The sequence below is a fragment of the Kogia breviceps genome, chromosome 6 (assembly GCF_026419965.1).
Source record: "Kogia breviceps isolate mKogBre1 chromosome 6, mKogBre1 haplotype 1, whole genome shotgun sequence".
NCBI lineage: Eukaryota > Metazoa > Chordata > Mammalia > Artiodactyla > Physeteridae > Kogia > Kogia breviceps.
Genome location: NC_081315.1, coordinates 25,725,820 through 25,744,562, shown reverse-complemented (window position 1 = coordinate 25,744,562; position 18,743 = coordinate 25,725,820). Strand labels below are relative to the sequence as shown.

General features: G+C 43.1%; 1 protein-coding gene across 3 annotated transcripts in view; it reads left to right on the top strand.

The window, feature by feature from the left end:
- ZNF827 (zinc finger protein 827) overlaps positions 1 to 18,743 on the top strand; it is a 181,246-nt gene that overhangs the window by 35,577 nt on the left and 126,926 nt on the right. For all 3 annotated transcript variants that reach the window (XM_059067364.2, XM_059067365.2, XM_059067366.2), the window contains exons 2-3: positions 3,206 to 4,231; positions 14,516 to 14,688. In XM_059067364.2, coding sequence (XP_058923347.1) covers positions 3,206 to 4,231; positions 14,516 to 14,688 — 1,199 coding nt within the window. The remainder of the gene's footprint in view (positions 1 to 3,205; positions 4,232 to 14,515; positions 14,689 to 18,743) is intronic.

The window sequence follows — 18,743 nt, the reverse complement described above, 5'->3', positions numbered from 1 at the left end:
TGGAGAGATCAGAGTATAGGAACAATGGATATTTACCTCTTAATAGTTTATCTTAAAGAGTGAATACTGTCCTTATCACTGAGAATTCTCTTGCTGATTTGTTTCCAGAGGGTGGAGGGATAGCTGGCTGGGGGTGGGAGGACAGCTGCTCAGAGCTTTCTAGAAGTTGCTATTCAGAGGGCATCTGGCAGGGGCTTTGAAAAGGAGCCTTGGGCCGGGTGTTGAGAGATTTGGGTTTTGGGTTCCAGTGTTAGCAGTACGTTAGCTGTGTGCCTTTGATGCAACCAGAATTTAATAGTCTCAGTAAAATGACACGACTGGACACAGATGTGGTTGTAATTCTTTGTGGTTCTCAAACCCCTGATTTTACGTACCTTGTTAATTGCCTCATACTACAAGGTTCTAGACCAATCTTGACTATCTGGAGCTACTCTAGTTTGACAAAAACATAATCTACAAGTATTTCCTTTTGAAACATACATTTTCCTATGTTAGTTCATTTAGTGAGTGTTAATAAAGATCAAAGGAGAGATCCTTGAACAAGATCTTCAACTGTTCTTACTGGAGTGATTTTTAAATCTTTTACTTCTCTTACTATTTGTAAGATCGTTCCCATATGATTTTTCTGAAGGATGAGGTATTTAATCTGAAATCAAGACAGGGGCTTTGCCAAAGGAACGTAAACTTAGCCCTATTGTTGAAATGGATGTTGACTGCTTGGTGTTTGGTAAAAGCATCCCTACAAGAAGCCGTTGGGGAGATGGGTAGTTCTGGGTTCCGCCGATTTCAGGAAAGCTGAAAAATGTTGAAATCAAATGGGAAGAAGGAAATGTGGCAAATCACAAGGAGCCGGACTGTTCTTAACAGAGAAAACTCAATTTTGTCTGCTTTTTTCCAGCAAATTCCATTTGATATTTTATATTTTCTTGATAACTTAATAAGGAATCTCAGGAAGGAGTTGCAGAACTTTAACTTAGTGAACGAGAATTTGTCATTTGTGACATTTCTCCTCTAAAGAGCAGGGGAAGATCAGTGTATTAGCTTGTAGTTCGTGCATTACTACTTGCAGCTATTTCTATTGGGAAAGGAAACAGCATGTTATACAGCAAAACGTGGCACAGTGGGGCATTTTGGCTGGATCCCTAAACCGTTACGGAACTCTGCTAGGGACCAGGCATTGTGCTAGAGGCATATGTGGGTTCTGTACATAATAAGAAAATCCCTGCCTTCAAGGAACACCACCACTTAATTTTTTAGAAGATAAGTCCGTAGCAGACAGTTCATTTAGAGTAATATACACCAATATTTAAAAAATGGGAATGTTGGGTCTGCATTCAAAATATGCACAGAATCCGGCTACTTCTCCCCACCTGCAATCACCTTGAGCTAGCCTCCCTGTTCCCACGTTGTACCTGTGCTCTCTTTTCCACACGCAGCCAGAACAAACCTTTGAAAACCTGAGTCACAGCATGTCACTGCCCTGCGCCTCCCCCTCCAGTGGTTCCCAGTTGCACCAGATGCAAAAGACCTTTCAGTAGTTTACAATGTCCTACTGATAGGCATGGCCTCCCTCCTTTATAACTTACACATTCTCTCTCTCTCTCTCTCTTTCTTACTGCTCTGGCACTCACTCACTCACTCCACTCTTCTCACACTGGCTTCCTTGCTGGTCCATGCACATACCAGGCAAGTTCCCACATCAGGGCGTTTACAGTGACCCCCTCTGCCTGGGCCCCTCTCCCAGAGATGGCTGCCTGACCAGCTGCTGGCCTCTTTCAAGTCTTTGCTCAAATGTCACCGCCTCTGTGAAGCCTCACCCCAACTACCTCATTTAACACGACAACTCACCTCCTACCCCTTACCTCCAAACCTTCTTGTCCAGCTCTGTATCTTTTCCCATAACACTTATCACCCTCTGGCTTACTGAAGGATTTACTCGTTTATTCATTTTGTTTAACATCTGTCTCTCTCCACTGGAATGTAAGCTCCAAGAAGGCAGGATCTTTGTTTTGTTCAACGTTGTTCAGTCTAGAACAATCTAGAACAACGCCTGACAGGCAGCAGGCACTCCCTCATTATTTGTTGAATGAGTGAGTGAATGAATGAGAAAGAGAGATGAATTCTGACTGAGAGTTCTAAGCAGAATCATGAGAAAGAACCCTTTGAGCTGGCAGAGTTGCACCGTCCGGTTTGCTGGGGAAGGACATTCCAGATCAAAGGAATATTTTGAGCAAAGGAAGAAAAGTGGCGGAGCCCACTGGTGGTCCTGGAACGGCAAAGAGTCCCAACTGACCGGTGCCGGGGGCCAGTGAGAGCAGTAAGGGTGGACAGGTAAACTAATGGATCGAAAAATAACGAAAGGGGACTCTGGGTGGAGTGAGGGAACAAATTACTAATCACTGCCCATGTTGAGGGGCCAGGTGAGTCGGGGTGGGGGTGGAATCCCGAACAAGAAGCATGTGTTGTCCCTTTAAGAGATCAGGGAGAGATTGTCCCTTTTAAGAAATCAGGAATGTGAATAGTGTTTGCTAATGAGATCTCATTTTTTATATAGTACTTGACTGTTTTCAAAACATGGTCACATGTTTATTATGATGGAGGCTTCAGAGCAACTGTGTGAAGTTGCTATAATAGCTAATAGGCAGGTTTTTCTTTACATGATTTGATCAACTTAAAGCTAATTGCATTTTACTGCATCAAGCCAGCTAAGTGACTCATCTAAGGTTGTGGAGTTAGAAAGTGGAGAAGCGGGCCCCCCCCCACTGCCTCGGGTCTCATCGCACTGTGTTTCCCCTTCTTTTCCTCTTTCATTCCCACACAATCCTGAAGATGTCATGCTGGGATCTGTCACCAGGGTACAGGCTTCTTCCCATTTCCCCCATCATTGCAAGTAGCGGTTTCTTCTTTACCAGATGCATTTTTCTCTCTCCTCCTTTTCCATTTCACTGTACCTGGAATAATTATGAGAACGATGAACACATGTCGAAGGTGGGTGTGTTTTTACCTTGGCCTGTTCAGCACCCTTTCAGGCTTAGGCTGAGACGGTCTGACCCAGCGCCTGGCGTGCTCTAAAGTTGTGTCTGTCTTTCGTGTGGTTCTTGGGTGGAAAAGGGCAGAGGAAGTATGTCCACGACTCCATTTGAGTGTCTTCAGGCTTGCTTGTTGCTCGCTTTGGGAGTAAACCTGATCTTCTTAATTCCCCCAGATATTAGTAGGCAGGACGAGGCGGAGGGAGAACTCAGTGAAGGAGAACACTGGTATGGGAACTCTTCAGAGACGCCGTCAGAAGCATCCTATGGAGAAGTCCAGGAGAACTATAAGCTGTCCCTGGAGGACCGGATCCAGGAGCAGTCCACTTCCCCCGACACCTCCTTGGGAAGCGGAACCCCCAGCAGTCACACGTTGGAGCTGGTGGCACTTGACGGTGAGGTCCTGCGAGACCCGCTGCAGTGTCCAGATCACCTCTCCCCCGGCGTGTCTTCTCTGTGTGATGATGATCCCGCGGGTTCCACCAAGCCCTTGAGCAGCAACTTGAGGCGGCTGCTAGAGGCCGGCTCCCTCAAACTCGATGCCACGGCCACGGCCAACGGCAGGGTGGAGTCCCCCGTCAACGTCGGCTCGAATCTCTCCTTTTCCCCACCGTCCCACCATGCCCAGCAGCTCAGCGTGCTGGCCAGGAAGTTGGCTGAGAAGCAGGAACAGAATGACCAATACACTCCAAGTAACCGTTTCATATGGAATCAAGGTAAGTGGTTGCCAAACTCAACCACCACCTGCGGCTTGTCCCCGGATTCAGCCATCCTCAAACTGAAAGCTGCAGCCAATGCTGTTCTGCAGGACAAATCGCTGACCAGGACGGAGGAGACCATGCGATTTGAGTCCTTTTCCTCCCCTTTCAGCTCCCAGTCTGCCAGCTCCACCTTGGCAGCTTTATCCAAGAAAGTCAGCGAGAGAAGCTTGACTCCTGGCCAGGAACACGCGCCCCCGGCCAGCTCTTTCCTTTCCCTGGCTTCCATGACCTCCTCGGCGGCCCTTCTGAAAGAGGTCGCAGCAAGGGCTGCTGGGACCCTTCTGGCTGAGAAATCATCACTGGTGCCTGAGGACCCTCTCCCGCCACCGCCTTCAGAGAAGAAACAAGACAAAGTGACCCCGCCGCCACCTCCGCCACAATCCTTGGAATTATTGTTACTCCCAGTTCCTAAGGGAAGAGTGTCTAAACCCTCCAACTCAGGTATGGATGCTTTCATTTCCATCATCTTGTAAGTCTTTTTTTTTTTTTTTTTTACCTATCAGTTGCAACGTCTAATTCATTGCCTTCTTCGCTTGGGTTCCCCATATGATCTGAGGCAGGAATAAAAAAGCAGGAGCATGACAAAATACTTTAAGTAAGCAGCCTAGGGGGTTCTTTCATGTATGCGTGACACAAAAAACTGCACCAATAGCTTTAGTTTTGAAAGGTAATGAATAATCTTAGAGACATACAGTACTCTTCCCTTGCATAGAAATGATTTTTTTTTTCTTACCAAGTTCAGGCTGGGTCCACACAAGATATATTTAATAGGGGAAGATCAAAGCACCTTTGTCATGGAGTGCATGGCATCCCTGAACAGAGGGGAGAAGAAAAACTCACTGCTTTTTGAAACAGTTGACAAGCGAGAGCTTACCGTCCTACTGCCTCCATGACAAATGGACTTTTGTATCATCAGTAGCTATTCTGCCCGAATTTACCACACTGTATACTTTCATGTTAGCATTTATATTAATTTTTTGGTGGAACGTAAGCCTTTACTTATCTTGTTCTTCCATAATTTCTTGTCACACAAGAACTCTAAAGAGTATTGTCATTCAGATGTAATCAAAGCATTTCCTGCAAATGCTTTATTTTATTCCAGTCCAATCAGATTCTGAAGGAATGTGCATGTGGAAAATGTGAATCATGGGTTTTTCTTGTGGAGACGGTCTTTCCAAAGGAGATGTGGCCGTTTTCTAGAGCCTTGACATTCACAGTTATTCATCTGAGGGAGAAACTTAGTCACTTGAGTCCTCACGGTGGAAACATCATTTCTTGTACTGCTTTGTTTCTAAATTATGCCCATGGTAAGTACAGGGTCCCAGAGATGGAGATATGGAGTTTTGGATGTCTCTTGAGGATATCCTGCCAGACTGGAACAGGAAGTGGGCCACGTGTGTCCTCATCAGTAGAAACGCTGCCATTGTGTGCGTCTAGCCAACTTTTGATTATTTGCAGCCATGTTGATGACAGGGTCTTAGAATGGCAAATAATTGACTGAACAATCACAGCTAACATCAGTTTGATGCATTTATGACAAATTTCCATTTAAATTGCTGAGTGAGCTATATGCACTCCTTATAATTACTTGAAAACTTGTGTAAACAGCAGAACAGAACTAGGAAAATGGATATGTGGAACTTTTATGACTCTTTAAGTGATCCAGACTGCTCAGTCCAAGGTTTCTGAAGTGTCAATAAAATCCTGGAATGTTGATCAATTCTGAGTTTCCCTACTCTTCACTTCTCACTCGCCATCTGGGGAAATAAAGAGAAAAATGGCTAAAATTAGGAAACAGGAGACAAGTAGGGGGAGTGGGGAAATTTTGCAAAAGGGGATAAATCACTCCTGGTTTACAGAAATCTCACTTAGGGGTAGTGGCAGAAAGAGAGGTATGGCTCTCTGTGTAAAATGTCACTTTATAAGTATTCTCCGTCTGGTTATTAGATAACTGTATTAATGATGTTTCTCTTGTAAATTCACCTGGACATTAGTTACTAGGAAAAGCTTACACAAACTTAGTAATAAACTTCAGTTGGCTAAAGGCTTGGAAAGAGGGAACTGATAAAACTGTCTCCTGACGGCAGACTCCGATGGCTTTGTCATTTTCAAGTGTCTTGGGTGTAACCAGCAATAGTTATCAAGTGTGATCTTTTCACTCAAGTGACTAGATGCACGTGAAGAGGAGAGAGCGGTCACGAGCTTTCAGGGTGGGCGATAGACTGTTTGCCTGTTGCATTGTAGGATCTACACTCCAGGGATGAGATGTGCTCCCTTTTTGGTTTAAATGCACGTAATCCATGCCCGTACCTCCACAGGCTTCTCAGCAGAACTGAATATGGAGATCTATATGAAATTGATTTTTTCTTTACTGAATTGATTCTGTTGCTGAAACACTTAATATTCGAATCAATGAACATGTTCCAACTGAAAGAGGAGGGAAAAGAACTTCTCAGAATGGGGCTCTGCCACCCCTTTTGCTGATGGACAGGGACCTGTGTCCCCTGTTTTCCACATGCCTCTGTTCACAGTCCAAGGCTTGGCAAAGCAGCTCCATTGACTGAGTGATTGTATTAAAAAACAAAACAAAACAAAACATTCATTTTGTAAAACTCACGCAAGAGAAAAGATCGCTGCAAAGAGAAACATGAGGGCTCTTGAAGTGATCCCCTGTGTATCCATGTGGGCACACCCTAAATTCAAGTTCTGTTTCTTTAAAACTTTTATTTATTAAACCATAGTTGATTTACAATATTGTGTTAGTTTCAGGTGTACAGCTTCAGATTCTTTTCCATTATAGGTTATTACAAGATGTTGAATATAGTTCCTGTGCTATACAGTCAATCCTTGTCGTTTATCTATTTTATATATAGTGATGTGTATCTATAAATCCTTTACTCCTAATTAATCCCTCCCTTCCTTTCTCCTTTGGTAACCATAAGTTTGTTTTCTATGTCTGTGAGTCTATTTGTTTTGTAAATAAGTTAGATTCTACATATAAGCGATATCATATGATATTTGTCTTTCTGTCTGACTTACTTCACCTAGTATGATAATCTCTAGGTCCATCCATGTTGCTGCCAATGGCATTATTTCATTCTTTTTAATGGCTGAGTAATATTCCATTGTGTGTGTGTGTGTGTGTGTGTGTGTGTGTGTGTGTGTGTGTGTGTATATATACATACATATATATATATATATATATATATACATATATACCACATCTTTATCCATTCATCAGTTGATGGACATTTAGGTTGGTGGACAAGTTCTGTTCCTTATTGTGTGGATTAGAAATAGGAGAGGGGGTGCCTCTGTGCACTTTTCACTTAAAGTGAATGTCATTGCTTCCCAGCATCCTAACTGGATTATGGGTTAAGAAGTTGATAGAATATCTGATTTTGTTATTTACTTTGTACCATGGAGAGATAATTTGGCTGGTGTCACTTGAATCACTGGTTTTTGTATCTGAGGAGTGGAAGGAAGTGGTCTGTCTGCCCCCTCCTCTCCCTTTCTCCACACGGTACTGGTGGTTTCAGGGCCACCTGGGGGCTGGATGTGGATGTGACTTGACTGTACCTAAAAAGCATTATGGGAATGCAGTGAGAGCTGTCACCCACACTTCTAAACAGTTCTCGTGATTATTTTTTTCCTTTACTTTAGAAAGAAATCTTAGTTTAATTCAAAATAGGTAGGTGGACCGACTTCTCACAACAGGGAAAGGGTTTCTGTTGCCTACTACTTAAATAAACAAATAATAACCAAAAAAAAAAAAAAATCCACAGAAATAAGTTACACACCATTCCGATTTCAAGTGGGGCTTTACATTTTAAAGCTGTTTCTCAAAATGTTGCAAAAAGGGCATGTAAAGTTGATTCTGGAGTTACAAAGGGAGATGTGCTAGAAAAGCCAGTCCTGTCTTGAGTCATTTAGACACTAGCATTTCCTTGACCTTCTTTAGGTCAACGGAAGTCCAAACCGTGAAAAAAAAAAAAGTGTCTTTTAGGCCTTCCCTTACTCATCTTTTTTGAACAGGATTTGGTTGTTGCCAGGTCATGGTGTATTTAATTCCTTAAAGAGTCCACCACTCGATAGCCTTTCCCCCTGCAAGGAGAGGTGACACTGGAGGAGGAGGAGGTTTCTTTCATGTGACCCTGCGCCCCGGCACATGTGACACTGCTCCTCTGAAAGGGGACACGATAGAGAGAAGATGATGTCCATTTGCTCTAAAGATAAATGTCACACATTGACTCAATTCTCTTTGAAGCTACTGTTCTGTTGCAGCTCAGAACAAAATAAATGGTTTTTATTTTAAAGACAAAGTTTCTTGTAGAAGGCCAACAAGATTCCCAGGATGCCAGGCTCCTCCTGGTTAAAAGAAATCACTAGGTGAGTTTCCGAGAGAGTGTCTCCAAAGGGTCTTATTTTCCTGAGTAAAATTTAAATATGCTTAGAAGCAAGCTGGTCTGATATAGCTGAGAGCTAAGAATATTTCCTGGGACAATAGATACGGTTTTCTGGCTGCTGTTTCTATTCCGGTTTAGGAGATGTTATTAACATTATTGCAAAAGCAGAGAAAGTCCAGAAAGTCAGGTCACCTCTTCTGATACTCCCCTTAGGTCCATCGTTATTAGAGCCGTAATCTGGGGAGGATGGCAGAGAGGGACTTCCTTAGAAAATTCACTTTTTAATCAAGATTCAGAACTGTCACCGATCTCAGTTATATTTCCCCAGTGATTTAAATGTAGACTGCTTCTAGATATCAGACTTCTCTCTTAGTTTTACTGAATGCTTACCAGTTGTTAAAATATGCATCGATTATCTTGATGTCGGTAACAGCAGAAAGACCCAGTGACGTCCATTGCCAACATAGGTTTGGTTTCCCTGAAATAGGAGTCGAGAGACATGCCCAAGGAATTCCATGGGAAGATGTTAAATCCATGCGTATTGTTAGGAAGGAGGAGATACGCACTAGTAGGTTAGTGGGCCTAGAGTGGGGACGGAAGGTGCAGGGATTAAACACACCCAGGGCCACCTGGCGTCTTAAACTCCTTCAATGTGTATGGAAGGGTCTGTTTGCAGAAACGACCCACTTGCAGATTATCTTGCTGCTTAGGATATAACAAGGCAAAGTTTGATTTCAAAGCCTGCAAAACAATTACATTTGTTTAAAAAATTACCTACCTTGAGTTACAGCGATTTAGTTAAAACCCTCCATGATTTTTTTTTTTTTTTTAACCCAGTGAAGTTTTTATGTATAGACAATAGGGCAGAGCACCAACCGGACATGAAGAGATTGGCTGGCACCCCACCCTTCCACTAACGAGCAGAGGGGCCGTAATCAGCATAAATCTCAGTTCAGTTTCCTCAACTGGTCGGAATGTATCCTCCAAGATTGTTCCCTGCTTTAAAGTTCCTTGCTTTTACTTTCTTTATTTGTCTATCAACTCAAAATAAAACTTTTTCTGTTTTTGAATTAAATATGTTGCTTCTTAAAATTCCCCATCAAACCTTCTGCAAGATTGTCTCTCTGCCTTGGACAGATCCTGTCCATTGTAAATAGATGACATATATCATTGTACTTTATTAATGAGGTAGTCACACTGCATACATTTTTAACATTAGTTGCTCCAAAATTCATTTGGAAAATAAGTGAGCTATGAGTATGTGAACATCTCTGTAAGTATGTGATCATCATGGTTTATATACACTCATTCTTTCAAGATGTGTATTGGCTATACTCTGTGAAAAGCATGCGCTCTTGGGTTAACATACTTCCGCTGGGACTTACTAGCAGCTTCCTGGACCTTTTTCTTCCATTTCCAGCCCATGTTTCATTTTTTGATACTCTCTTGACCCAGCCCTTTCCACTTAAGTTCATTATGGTCCAACACACAATGACTGAATTGTACTTGGTCCTCGGCATTGTTTTGGATGCTAGAGACACGAGGGAAGGACTTCCAGCTCTGCCCTAGCCAGTTCCTGCCTCCACTCTCTTCTTCTTTTCTCCTTCCATCTTTTCCATCTTTCTGTTTCCCCTGCTGAGCTGAATTTGGCCATCAGAGTTCTGCACAGGCTGAGCTGGACCTACCTGAACAGCAGATTGCTGCTGAATTTTATTTCCTCTTGGCTCCAGGAATAATCTGCCATGTTGGGCCAAGCCCTGAGCTACATATTTCTTATGTGATGTCAATTGTTTAAATTTACATCTGCTTGGGGGCTTCTCTGGTGGCGCAGTGGTTAAGAATCCGCCTGCCAATGCAGGGGACACGGGTTCGAGCCCTGGTCTGGGAAGATCCCACATGCCGCGGAGCAACTAAGCCCGTGCGCCACAACCACTGAGCCTGCGCTCTAGAGCCCGTGAGCCACAACTACTGAGCCCTTGCGCCGCAACTACTGAAGCCCATGAGCCCTAGAGCCCGTGCTCTGCTACAAGAGAAGCCACCGTATTGAGAAGCCCGCACACTGCAACAAAGAGTAGCCCCCGCTCGCCGCAACTAGAGAAAACCCGCGCACAGCAACGAAGACCCAGCGCAGCCAAAAATAAATAAATTAATTAATTTTAAAAAAATTTACATCTGCTGTGGTGGTAAGTGTTCTGCTTTGGAGGGAAGAGTTTATTGTCACTACTATTCTTACCATAGCTACTACAGATAGCCTCCATTTACTGCCTGACAGGCCTTTTACACACATTTAGTATTGCTTTTTATTCCAATAATATTATTGCTTATAAAGAGAAAATGTTTTCTCCAAGGGAGCAAATTAGCAGCTATCCATCCCACCAGGTCTAGTAGCATTTGGTGGAATTTAGTTTTGTTTGCAGTGGTACTAACTAGTGGTGTATCTGGGGGAGGTTGTTCATCGGACAGTTGTAAACTAGGTAGAATTGTGAACACTTCAATCCTGTTGCCTCGAGAATGTGTGGTTCATTCTGAGGAAGTGGTCATATCTCCTTAGGCTCGAAATTTGAGTGAAATTTACAGCTGTCAGTTCCTTGAAAATATTTTGGCACACAAAATAGAGTCCATCCTTACTTCCTCCTTTCTCTAAAGTAGTTGACAACATCGTATAGGTGTGGAGGGCATCCTACTAAAATATGAATTTTTTAACCAAATACAAATGCAAATATTACCAGGGGAAATTACTGGCCAATTTTTAAACTCGATCTTCGTATTCTGGTTACTTTTATCATTGGCTTCTGTCTTCCTTTCCTGCGGGGATCAGTTTAAAAGCTCAAATAGTTACAGTAGTGTAGCTATTTGACCACATATCTTGCTGTTAGTTTCTCTTCAGTATGAGTATTTGAATTCTTTTTTCCCAGTCAGTCCAAGGACACCCTAATTTGTGCACGATGCATGTATGTTTTGATATTAATTAAAGCTCAGGAAGCATAGCTCCCAAATAAAATACATTTATATGAAATATGAATATGCATGGTTCAATGTAGTGTAGTCTGTGATCCATTTGCCACGTCGAGTAGGTGATTAGGGTAGGGGCTGGGAGGGCGTCAGACAAAATAGGAAGCCTACTGATCCCATTAGGCAAAGCAGGTTGTCTGAGGGAAGCCAGCAGTGTTCCTCTTGTCCGTAAATGCCCTTTGATGGCCTTCCTATGATGTGCCAGGAAATCTCAGGTCAATGGAGGACATCTCAGTTTTTCTCTCCTCTCCCACACAATCGTGTAAAATTAGGCCGTTTAGGGTTTAGACGGTAGGATAGACTTCCTGAAATGGGAATTAGCGGAAGGCTCTTTGTGTATCTCTTTCTTACTACTTTGATGTTCTTACAACCCCAAGGAGACAGACATCATCATTTGCCCCCCCCTCTGGCTTATGACACTAATCTTACCTAGGGGCCTGATTCAGTCTTTTCTCTCAAGTCTGTTGTTCAACATGTCATCTTTGTGATCAGGATCGGAGTGGAGGGAATGACAATGTAGGATAGAAAATGAGAGTCCGAATTAGGGATAGGTCAGGAGAGGTCAGCAGAGGCAATTGACAAGAGCAGGAAAGCTCGCTGTGGGTTTATAGAAAACGTGTTTATAGGCCTCTGCAAAGTGTGTTTTTCCTAGAGTAAAAGGAAATCCTCAGTCCCCACCCCCACCCCCCAATCAAAAAAAAAGGAAGTACTTGTGATGGAACACATCACGAGGAGAATTTCCAGACTTGAAGGGTATATTTTCAGATAGAGGATTCTCTTTCCAGGTGCTTCGTTGAGCTAACCAATATTGCTTACGCCTATAAAAACGGCCTCTTTGGAGTGCCCCGACTTTATTCCAGAACTCTTCTGATTCCATCCATTTTAAAGTGGCTCTTTGCATGTGGAGATTCAGTTGACTCCATGAATACATACCATGATTATTTTAAAGTTTACACTTGGGAATATTTCCTTTTAAAATTATGGAAGTGATGTGTATATTAAAAAATTCAAATGGTACAGAAGAATATACAATGAAAACAAAAGTTTCCCGCCATGACCCCTTCCCTTTAATCCACAGTCCTTTAAAATGAACTGCTTAGGGCTTCCCTGGTGGCGCAGTGGTTGAGAATCCGCCTGCCGATGCAGGAGACACGGGTTCGTGCCCTGGTCCGGGAAGATCCCACATGCCGCGGAGCAACTAAGCCCGTGAGCCATGGCCGCTGAGCCTGTGCGTCCGGAGCCTGTGCTCCGCAATGGGAGAGGCCACAACAGTGAGAGGCCCGCGTACCGGAAAAAAAAAAAAAATAAATAAATAAATAAATAAAATGAACTGCTTAATGTTTTCCTGGGTACACGTCTAGACAATTCTCATACAAATAAAATACCATTTAAAAAAAATAAGATATGATTTTTTTCATTTCATTTATTCATCCCATTCTTCCTTTTCCTCTCTTTTTTTTTCTTTTTTTGCTCAAGTATTTAAAAGCAAATCCCAGACCTCATATTCATTTGCTTGTAAATATTTACATATATATAAGAACTTTAAAAACAAATAGCCTCGATAATTATTACAACATTTAACAGGATCAGCGATTGCTACATGATATTCTGGAACACCCTGCCTATAATCAGTATTTTCTTAATTATCTCAAAAGTGTCTTTTTATAATGCTTTGTTCAAATCAGGAGCAAAATAAGCTTCACACCTTGCATTTGCTTTATAGGTCTCTTAAGTGTCTTTTCATCTATAACCTCTTCCCTTCTTAAAATGCCAGTTACTTGTTGAAGAAACTGGGTCATCTGTCCTACAGAATGTCCCACATTCTGAATTTGGCTGATTCCATCCCACTTGGTGTTTAACATTTCTAAAAAACAACCTGTATTTCCAGTAAATTTACTAGTTATATAGAAGCTTGATTAAATATTTTGTAAGAATATTTCATAGATGGATTATCAGAGGGCACTCAATGTCTGTCCCATTTTTAGTGATGTTAAGATGAATGGTTTTAGGTGTTGTCAGCTTGATTCATCCTTTAGAAAGTCCCCTACCAACCTTTCACCTAATGGTCTGAGAAGCAATTGATTCCTATTTTTTAGAAAATAAAAATAGAATCTCCCTAGACACATAGTTTCAATTCTTGCTTTATCTACTAACTCTAATATCTTGGACATGTTTCTATATTAGCATCTATAGATCTAGTTCATTTTTTTAAATGGTTTCTCATATTTTGTTTCATGGCCGTATTACAACTTATTTAATCAGTTTGGAAATGTTCCTGACCCCTCATGATTAAGAACAGACAGTCTGAGTCCTTAACTCGACTCGTTTTCCTATATCCCTAAATCGCAAAGTCTAGTGTGGCCCTGAGCAGTGAAAGCTGATAGACCAGATGTGTAACAACAGAGTGTCACAATAGACACCCTCCCCTTTGGGGCTGGTGGAGGAGAGAGTGATCTCAGCTTTCCTTGGAGGAAGTAGTTGGTTTGTTGGCTTTCCTGAAAAATGGAAGCATTTGCAGCTGCCCGGGTGTAGCTCTTCCCAAAGTGAGTAGTGGGGCCCAGTCGCTGTGCAGAGGAGGGCAGTGCATCTTAGCCGCCAGAGGGACAGAAACAAGAGGGTGACAACCCCTGACCTTAAGACCCCCTGATGGCCAAACTGGCAGCAGCATCTGCTGAAGCCGAAACTAAACAAGTCAGCCGTAGGAGCCTGAAATTTGTCTCCACTGGAGTTGGGCTTGTGAGGTTTATGATAGCTGTTTGGTTTTCACTGTGGTGTTATTCTCTACCCCATTTGAGTTCTTTATTTCTTACCCTCTTCTGAGTTCAGGAATTCAGATGTGAACTCGAGTCTGGCAGTTTCCTTCAGGAAACAAAGGCTCTGAAGTCAGGCGTCTTTTGGGCTGAGCTGGGACAGATGCCCTCCGAAGTGTGGGATGGCCTCTGCATGCAGGGCTTTCCCAAGGCAGGTTGATCAGATTCTAAAAAATGGAACCCAGATGGAAGTAATGAGAGGAACATGTGGGGTTTTTACCCGAAGAAAAGCAGTAATAAAGCTTCCTCATGAATACAAAGTCTTGGAATGGCAAAAAAAACAAAACGAAGCAAAAACAAACAAACAAAGCCCCCCAAGAAACCCCACAAAACCCCAAAACCAAAAAAAACCCAAAACCAAAAAAAAAAAAAACAAAACCCTCAAGCCCCCCAGTTCCTTGTTAGTGTTCTTTATAGAGCGATGCATGTGAATTAGCGCTGGACGCGATGTGCCTTTTTGTTTTCCTTAATTTTCCTGTCTTTCTCCTTCTTCCAAGCCTCCGAAGAGGAAAGCGGAAAGCCTTTCCAGTGCCCCATATGTGGTTTGGTTATAAAAAGGAAGAGTTACTGGAAGCGGCACATGGTGATTCACACAGGTTTAAAGAGTCATCAGTGTCCGCTCTGTCCATTCCGGTGCGCTCGCAAGGACAATCTCAAATCCCACATGAAGGTAAGCCACCCGCGGATGGGCCTCACGAAGAGGCAGGGCACAGCCAGGGCCCTCGCACAAATCCATGCCCAGAGCTCAGTGTTGCAAGGTAGATCGCAATGCTAATGAAGCACATTGAAAAGGATCTTGTAAAGGATTTCTTTATAAGCGTCTTCCAGTCCATGCGACAACCCAGAACTTAAAGCAGAGGGCAGCTTCAGCATCCAAATAATATACGTAGTGTAGAACCATCCTTTCCTATTGGGAAGCAACAGCATAACCTGGCCTTGCACGGTGATGCATTTTGGGGCACTAGGAGGAGAAGTCGGGGAAGAGCAAGAAGCACGGAAAGACGGGTTCAGGAAGGACTGCTGGACCTGCCCCCCCTTCCTGGAGGGAATGCCCTCCTCTGCTGTTGCTTTGCCGTCCAGCTTACACACCCAGAGACATCTTATAGGGAGCGTGAGGACATTGAAAGACACCTGGGCTTTGACTTTCACCCTGTGGGAGGCTTGAGGGCCACTCCTGACAAGACTGAGTCCCCTTGAGGCTGACAGTGTTTGAGCCGTCATGATTCCCGGGATCACACTTAGCAAACATCTAAAGACATTGTTTTCAGTGTTCTGTTAGGAGCAACTGGGGGGCTTGCACCTGTAATGAGCATATAGGTAATTGACTAGACTATGTGTCACTCTTATGTGAGCTGGGGGGAAACTTAGTCATCTAGCAGTCTTTTTAGCAGACCCTATTAATGCTAAGGAATGCAAAGAGGAAACCCCAGAGATCAAAAAAGCATGGCTTCTGAATTTGACAGGCTTGCCTTTAAATCTTATTGTATAACTTACTAGCTAAGTGGTGAGCAAATGAGTCTTTAGACTTAATTTTCCCATCCATTAAATGGGAATGATTATGTTCGTCTGGAAGGGATATCATTCGTATTTAAGGAGGTATTAGCAAAGTATCTGACACAGAAATGTTCAATGGTGGTTATTTAATTTCAATAGCTATTGTTGAACACCTTAATAATAATAACCATCATTTTCACTGATGTTTGCAATATTGTCTCACTGTTGACATTATTTATAAAGTGTTTACTTTTCTGCCATAAGAAGTAGAGCATGTGTACATAATTGAGGTATTTGCTTTTTTCAAAATATTGCAGTCTTATCCTTCTGAATAGATCAGTAATCACTGTTTAGAATTCTTGATCTAAAAATGTATGATCAGACAGAACCTCTACTGACTTTAGGAAATTGCTTGGAAAATTAAAAAACAAATTAAAGCCATGATATAATTTGTTTTCTACCATTTGCCTTTGTCTCCAGGGAGTAGCAGGCCCTTCATTTTCAGAATCCATTTAACCAGGGGTTCTGGTTGGTTGAATTTTACTGAGCGACTCAGTGTTTTACTTGCATCCTCCTCATCCTCTGTCAGCTCTTTCCCAGCGTAAAATCTTGTATTTTACACCTGCAAAGTGGATTTCATTAGCAGGATGAGCCTTCCAAAGAAATGCCTTTAAAACTAAAATTTGTTTTTGTTACCGTGTCCTACTCTGTGTTTAGAAATCAGTTCTGGCAAATTTAAAGCTTCAGTGAGCAGAAAACTTGCATCTGGCCTGACACCTTGTAAGCCTGTTTTCAGCTCAGGGTCACTTAAAACAACCTATTTATAAACCCATGGGAAAAAAAAAAAAAAAGCTGGGTTTTCAATAGCAGGAACTACTGACCCTGAAACTACAGGGAGATGAGTTGGGTGCCTTGATGATACAGACCGTCGGCCATGACCGCGTCGCAGATGAGAGCAGCCAGGGCTCTGTGGGTCGTGGGGTCTTAGAATGCTTTCAGAACAAATCAATAACCAGTACAATAAAGCAGTGGTGTGAAATGACTACTTTATTCAAACTCATGCTGTCCTAACCTGTTGAGCTTTTGAGGAGGGGAGTGTGAGAGGGGCTTATGCAAGTTTAATTTCATCAGATGGTGTCCACTTTCTTTTCTGTTCTCCACCTCACTTATAGGCCCGTGTGGTTTGCTTTGATCAAAGAATTCATGTTTTAATTTTGATGAGGCATACTTTCATTTTGGTAGATTTTGAAAACATAGTCTACAGAGAAGTATAATAGCTGTGGCCTTAGGAATAAATATTCTTTGCTCTGTGCACCAGAGGCTACAAGATGGATAGATTTTCTAAAACAAGTCCTACCTCAGGAGTAGGGGCAGTATAGCCTATAGATTAATATCTCAAACTGCGTGGTAAAAAAAAAAAAAAAAAAAAACACCTCAGTTAGAATCTCGGTTCCATGACTTTCAGTAGCTGTGGAGCTTTGGGTGAATCATTTAACCTCTCCAAGGCTCCGTTTCCGCTCGTGGAGATAATAATCATACGATCTATCTCACGGACTTGTTATAAGGGTTAAATGAGATAACGGACATAAAGCACTTAATATGATGCCCAGCATGGAGAAACACTCAATAAATGCAGCTACTGTAGTAATTATTATCCAAAAGCCATCTGAATATATATTTACATTTAGAAGTAAATCGATGACATGGCATGAAAGAATTACTCTAAATTTTATTGCTTTTCTCTCTTCAAGACATAGCTTTAGTGTTGAGAATTTAGAAAAACTGATAAAAAGCATCTGAAACTGGCCCTTAATCCCATCACGCAGAAATAACCATTATCATCCTAATCTGTATCCTTCTCTATTGATTACATAAAGCTACTTAAGGAAAAAAAGGGATTCTACTTTATTTGTTCAACAACTACAGTACTTACTGGGATCAGGCACTGTACAATTTTCTGAAAGCCTGCCTTTCCTCCTTCATATATCATGCAAATGTTTTTATGGCTTGCTGCGGAAGGAGCTTGTAAATGCCTCCAGCTTCCTCGGGGTTATCTTAGATTTCCATTAAGTCTTTTACAACTTTCCTGGATGAGGGAGCATACAGGAATTCAATGCAGAATTCATAAGCTAAAATTGAACCGAGAAGGAGAGGAGGGCTGAGATCGGGAACGTGGGTGAAGAAACAGCAAGAAGTAGGCAAGGGTCAGGGCGCCGACTTTTCCCGGTCTCAGGCCTGCCAGCTAAGGTAGCTGACTCCTAGGTAAGCCCCCTCCCGGCCTGCCTGGTCCCCTCAGTGAGGTGGAGATGTTTCCCGAAGTGTCCTCGTGTTTGTCCAGCTGCCACCAGGAGGTGGACCCTGTGATGCAACAGCCCTTATACTTCCCACCTCTTGGGGTGGTGGCATGCTCTCTCTGTGAAGCATGACCAGCGGAAAGCAGGTCTCTATGTGACCTGGAAAGAATGACACGCTTTAGTCAAGTGTTTCTTGACGGTAGCCGACCAAGAGGGGTTGTTAAGCCGATGTCGGGTTGAAGAGAGTACAGATGATCCCGGAAAGAGCTTTTCTGTCGCGAGAGCAGGGGAGAGCCTTCCCTCCAAGGCCAAATGTGAGCTCTCGCCCCTCCGGGAAGGTCTAGCTCTAATGAAATTCTAAGTGTGACCGTCAACACTTCATCCACTGTTTTTCTTTTCCACGGTCACTCATTTTTCTGCCTCTAAATATAGCCAGGCCAGGATCGGGTGGAAGAGGAGCCACATACAGGACTTGGGCACAGACGCTTTTGAATCCAGGGCTCCCTGTTTGATTTTAGAAGCTGGGCTCTGTCCTTTTCCTTTTTCCAGAAGCTGCTTCTGGAGCTTCTGTTCTTGGATTAGCTCCTGTCCTCTCCCGGGGCAAGATATGTCAGGACACTCCCGAAATGGAATCTGCCCCACCGCACTGCTCCCAGGGACGACGGAAGCTTTCAGCCTCATGACCTTTGCCACCTGGTTCCGGGGCAAGCTGTGGCTGGCACCTGTCAGGGTCCCCCGGGGCTGTGACCTGAGGCCCCCCACGTGCTTGCTCCTGTGTGAACGAGTTGGAGGAGAGGGTGGGGAATCTTCCCGATTCTGTGAGTGAGAAAGGAAATGACTTGCTCTGCTCCAGAGTGAAGCCCCTTTGTTATGAAAGAACAGAGACAGTTAACAGCTGGTGACAAAGAGTGTGTGTCCCCCCCACTCCAGCCCCTCC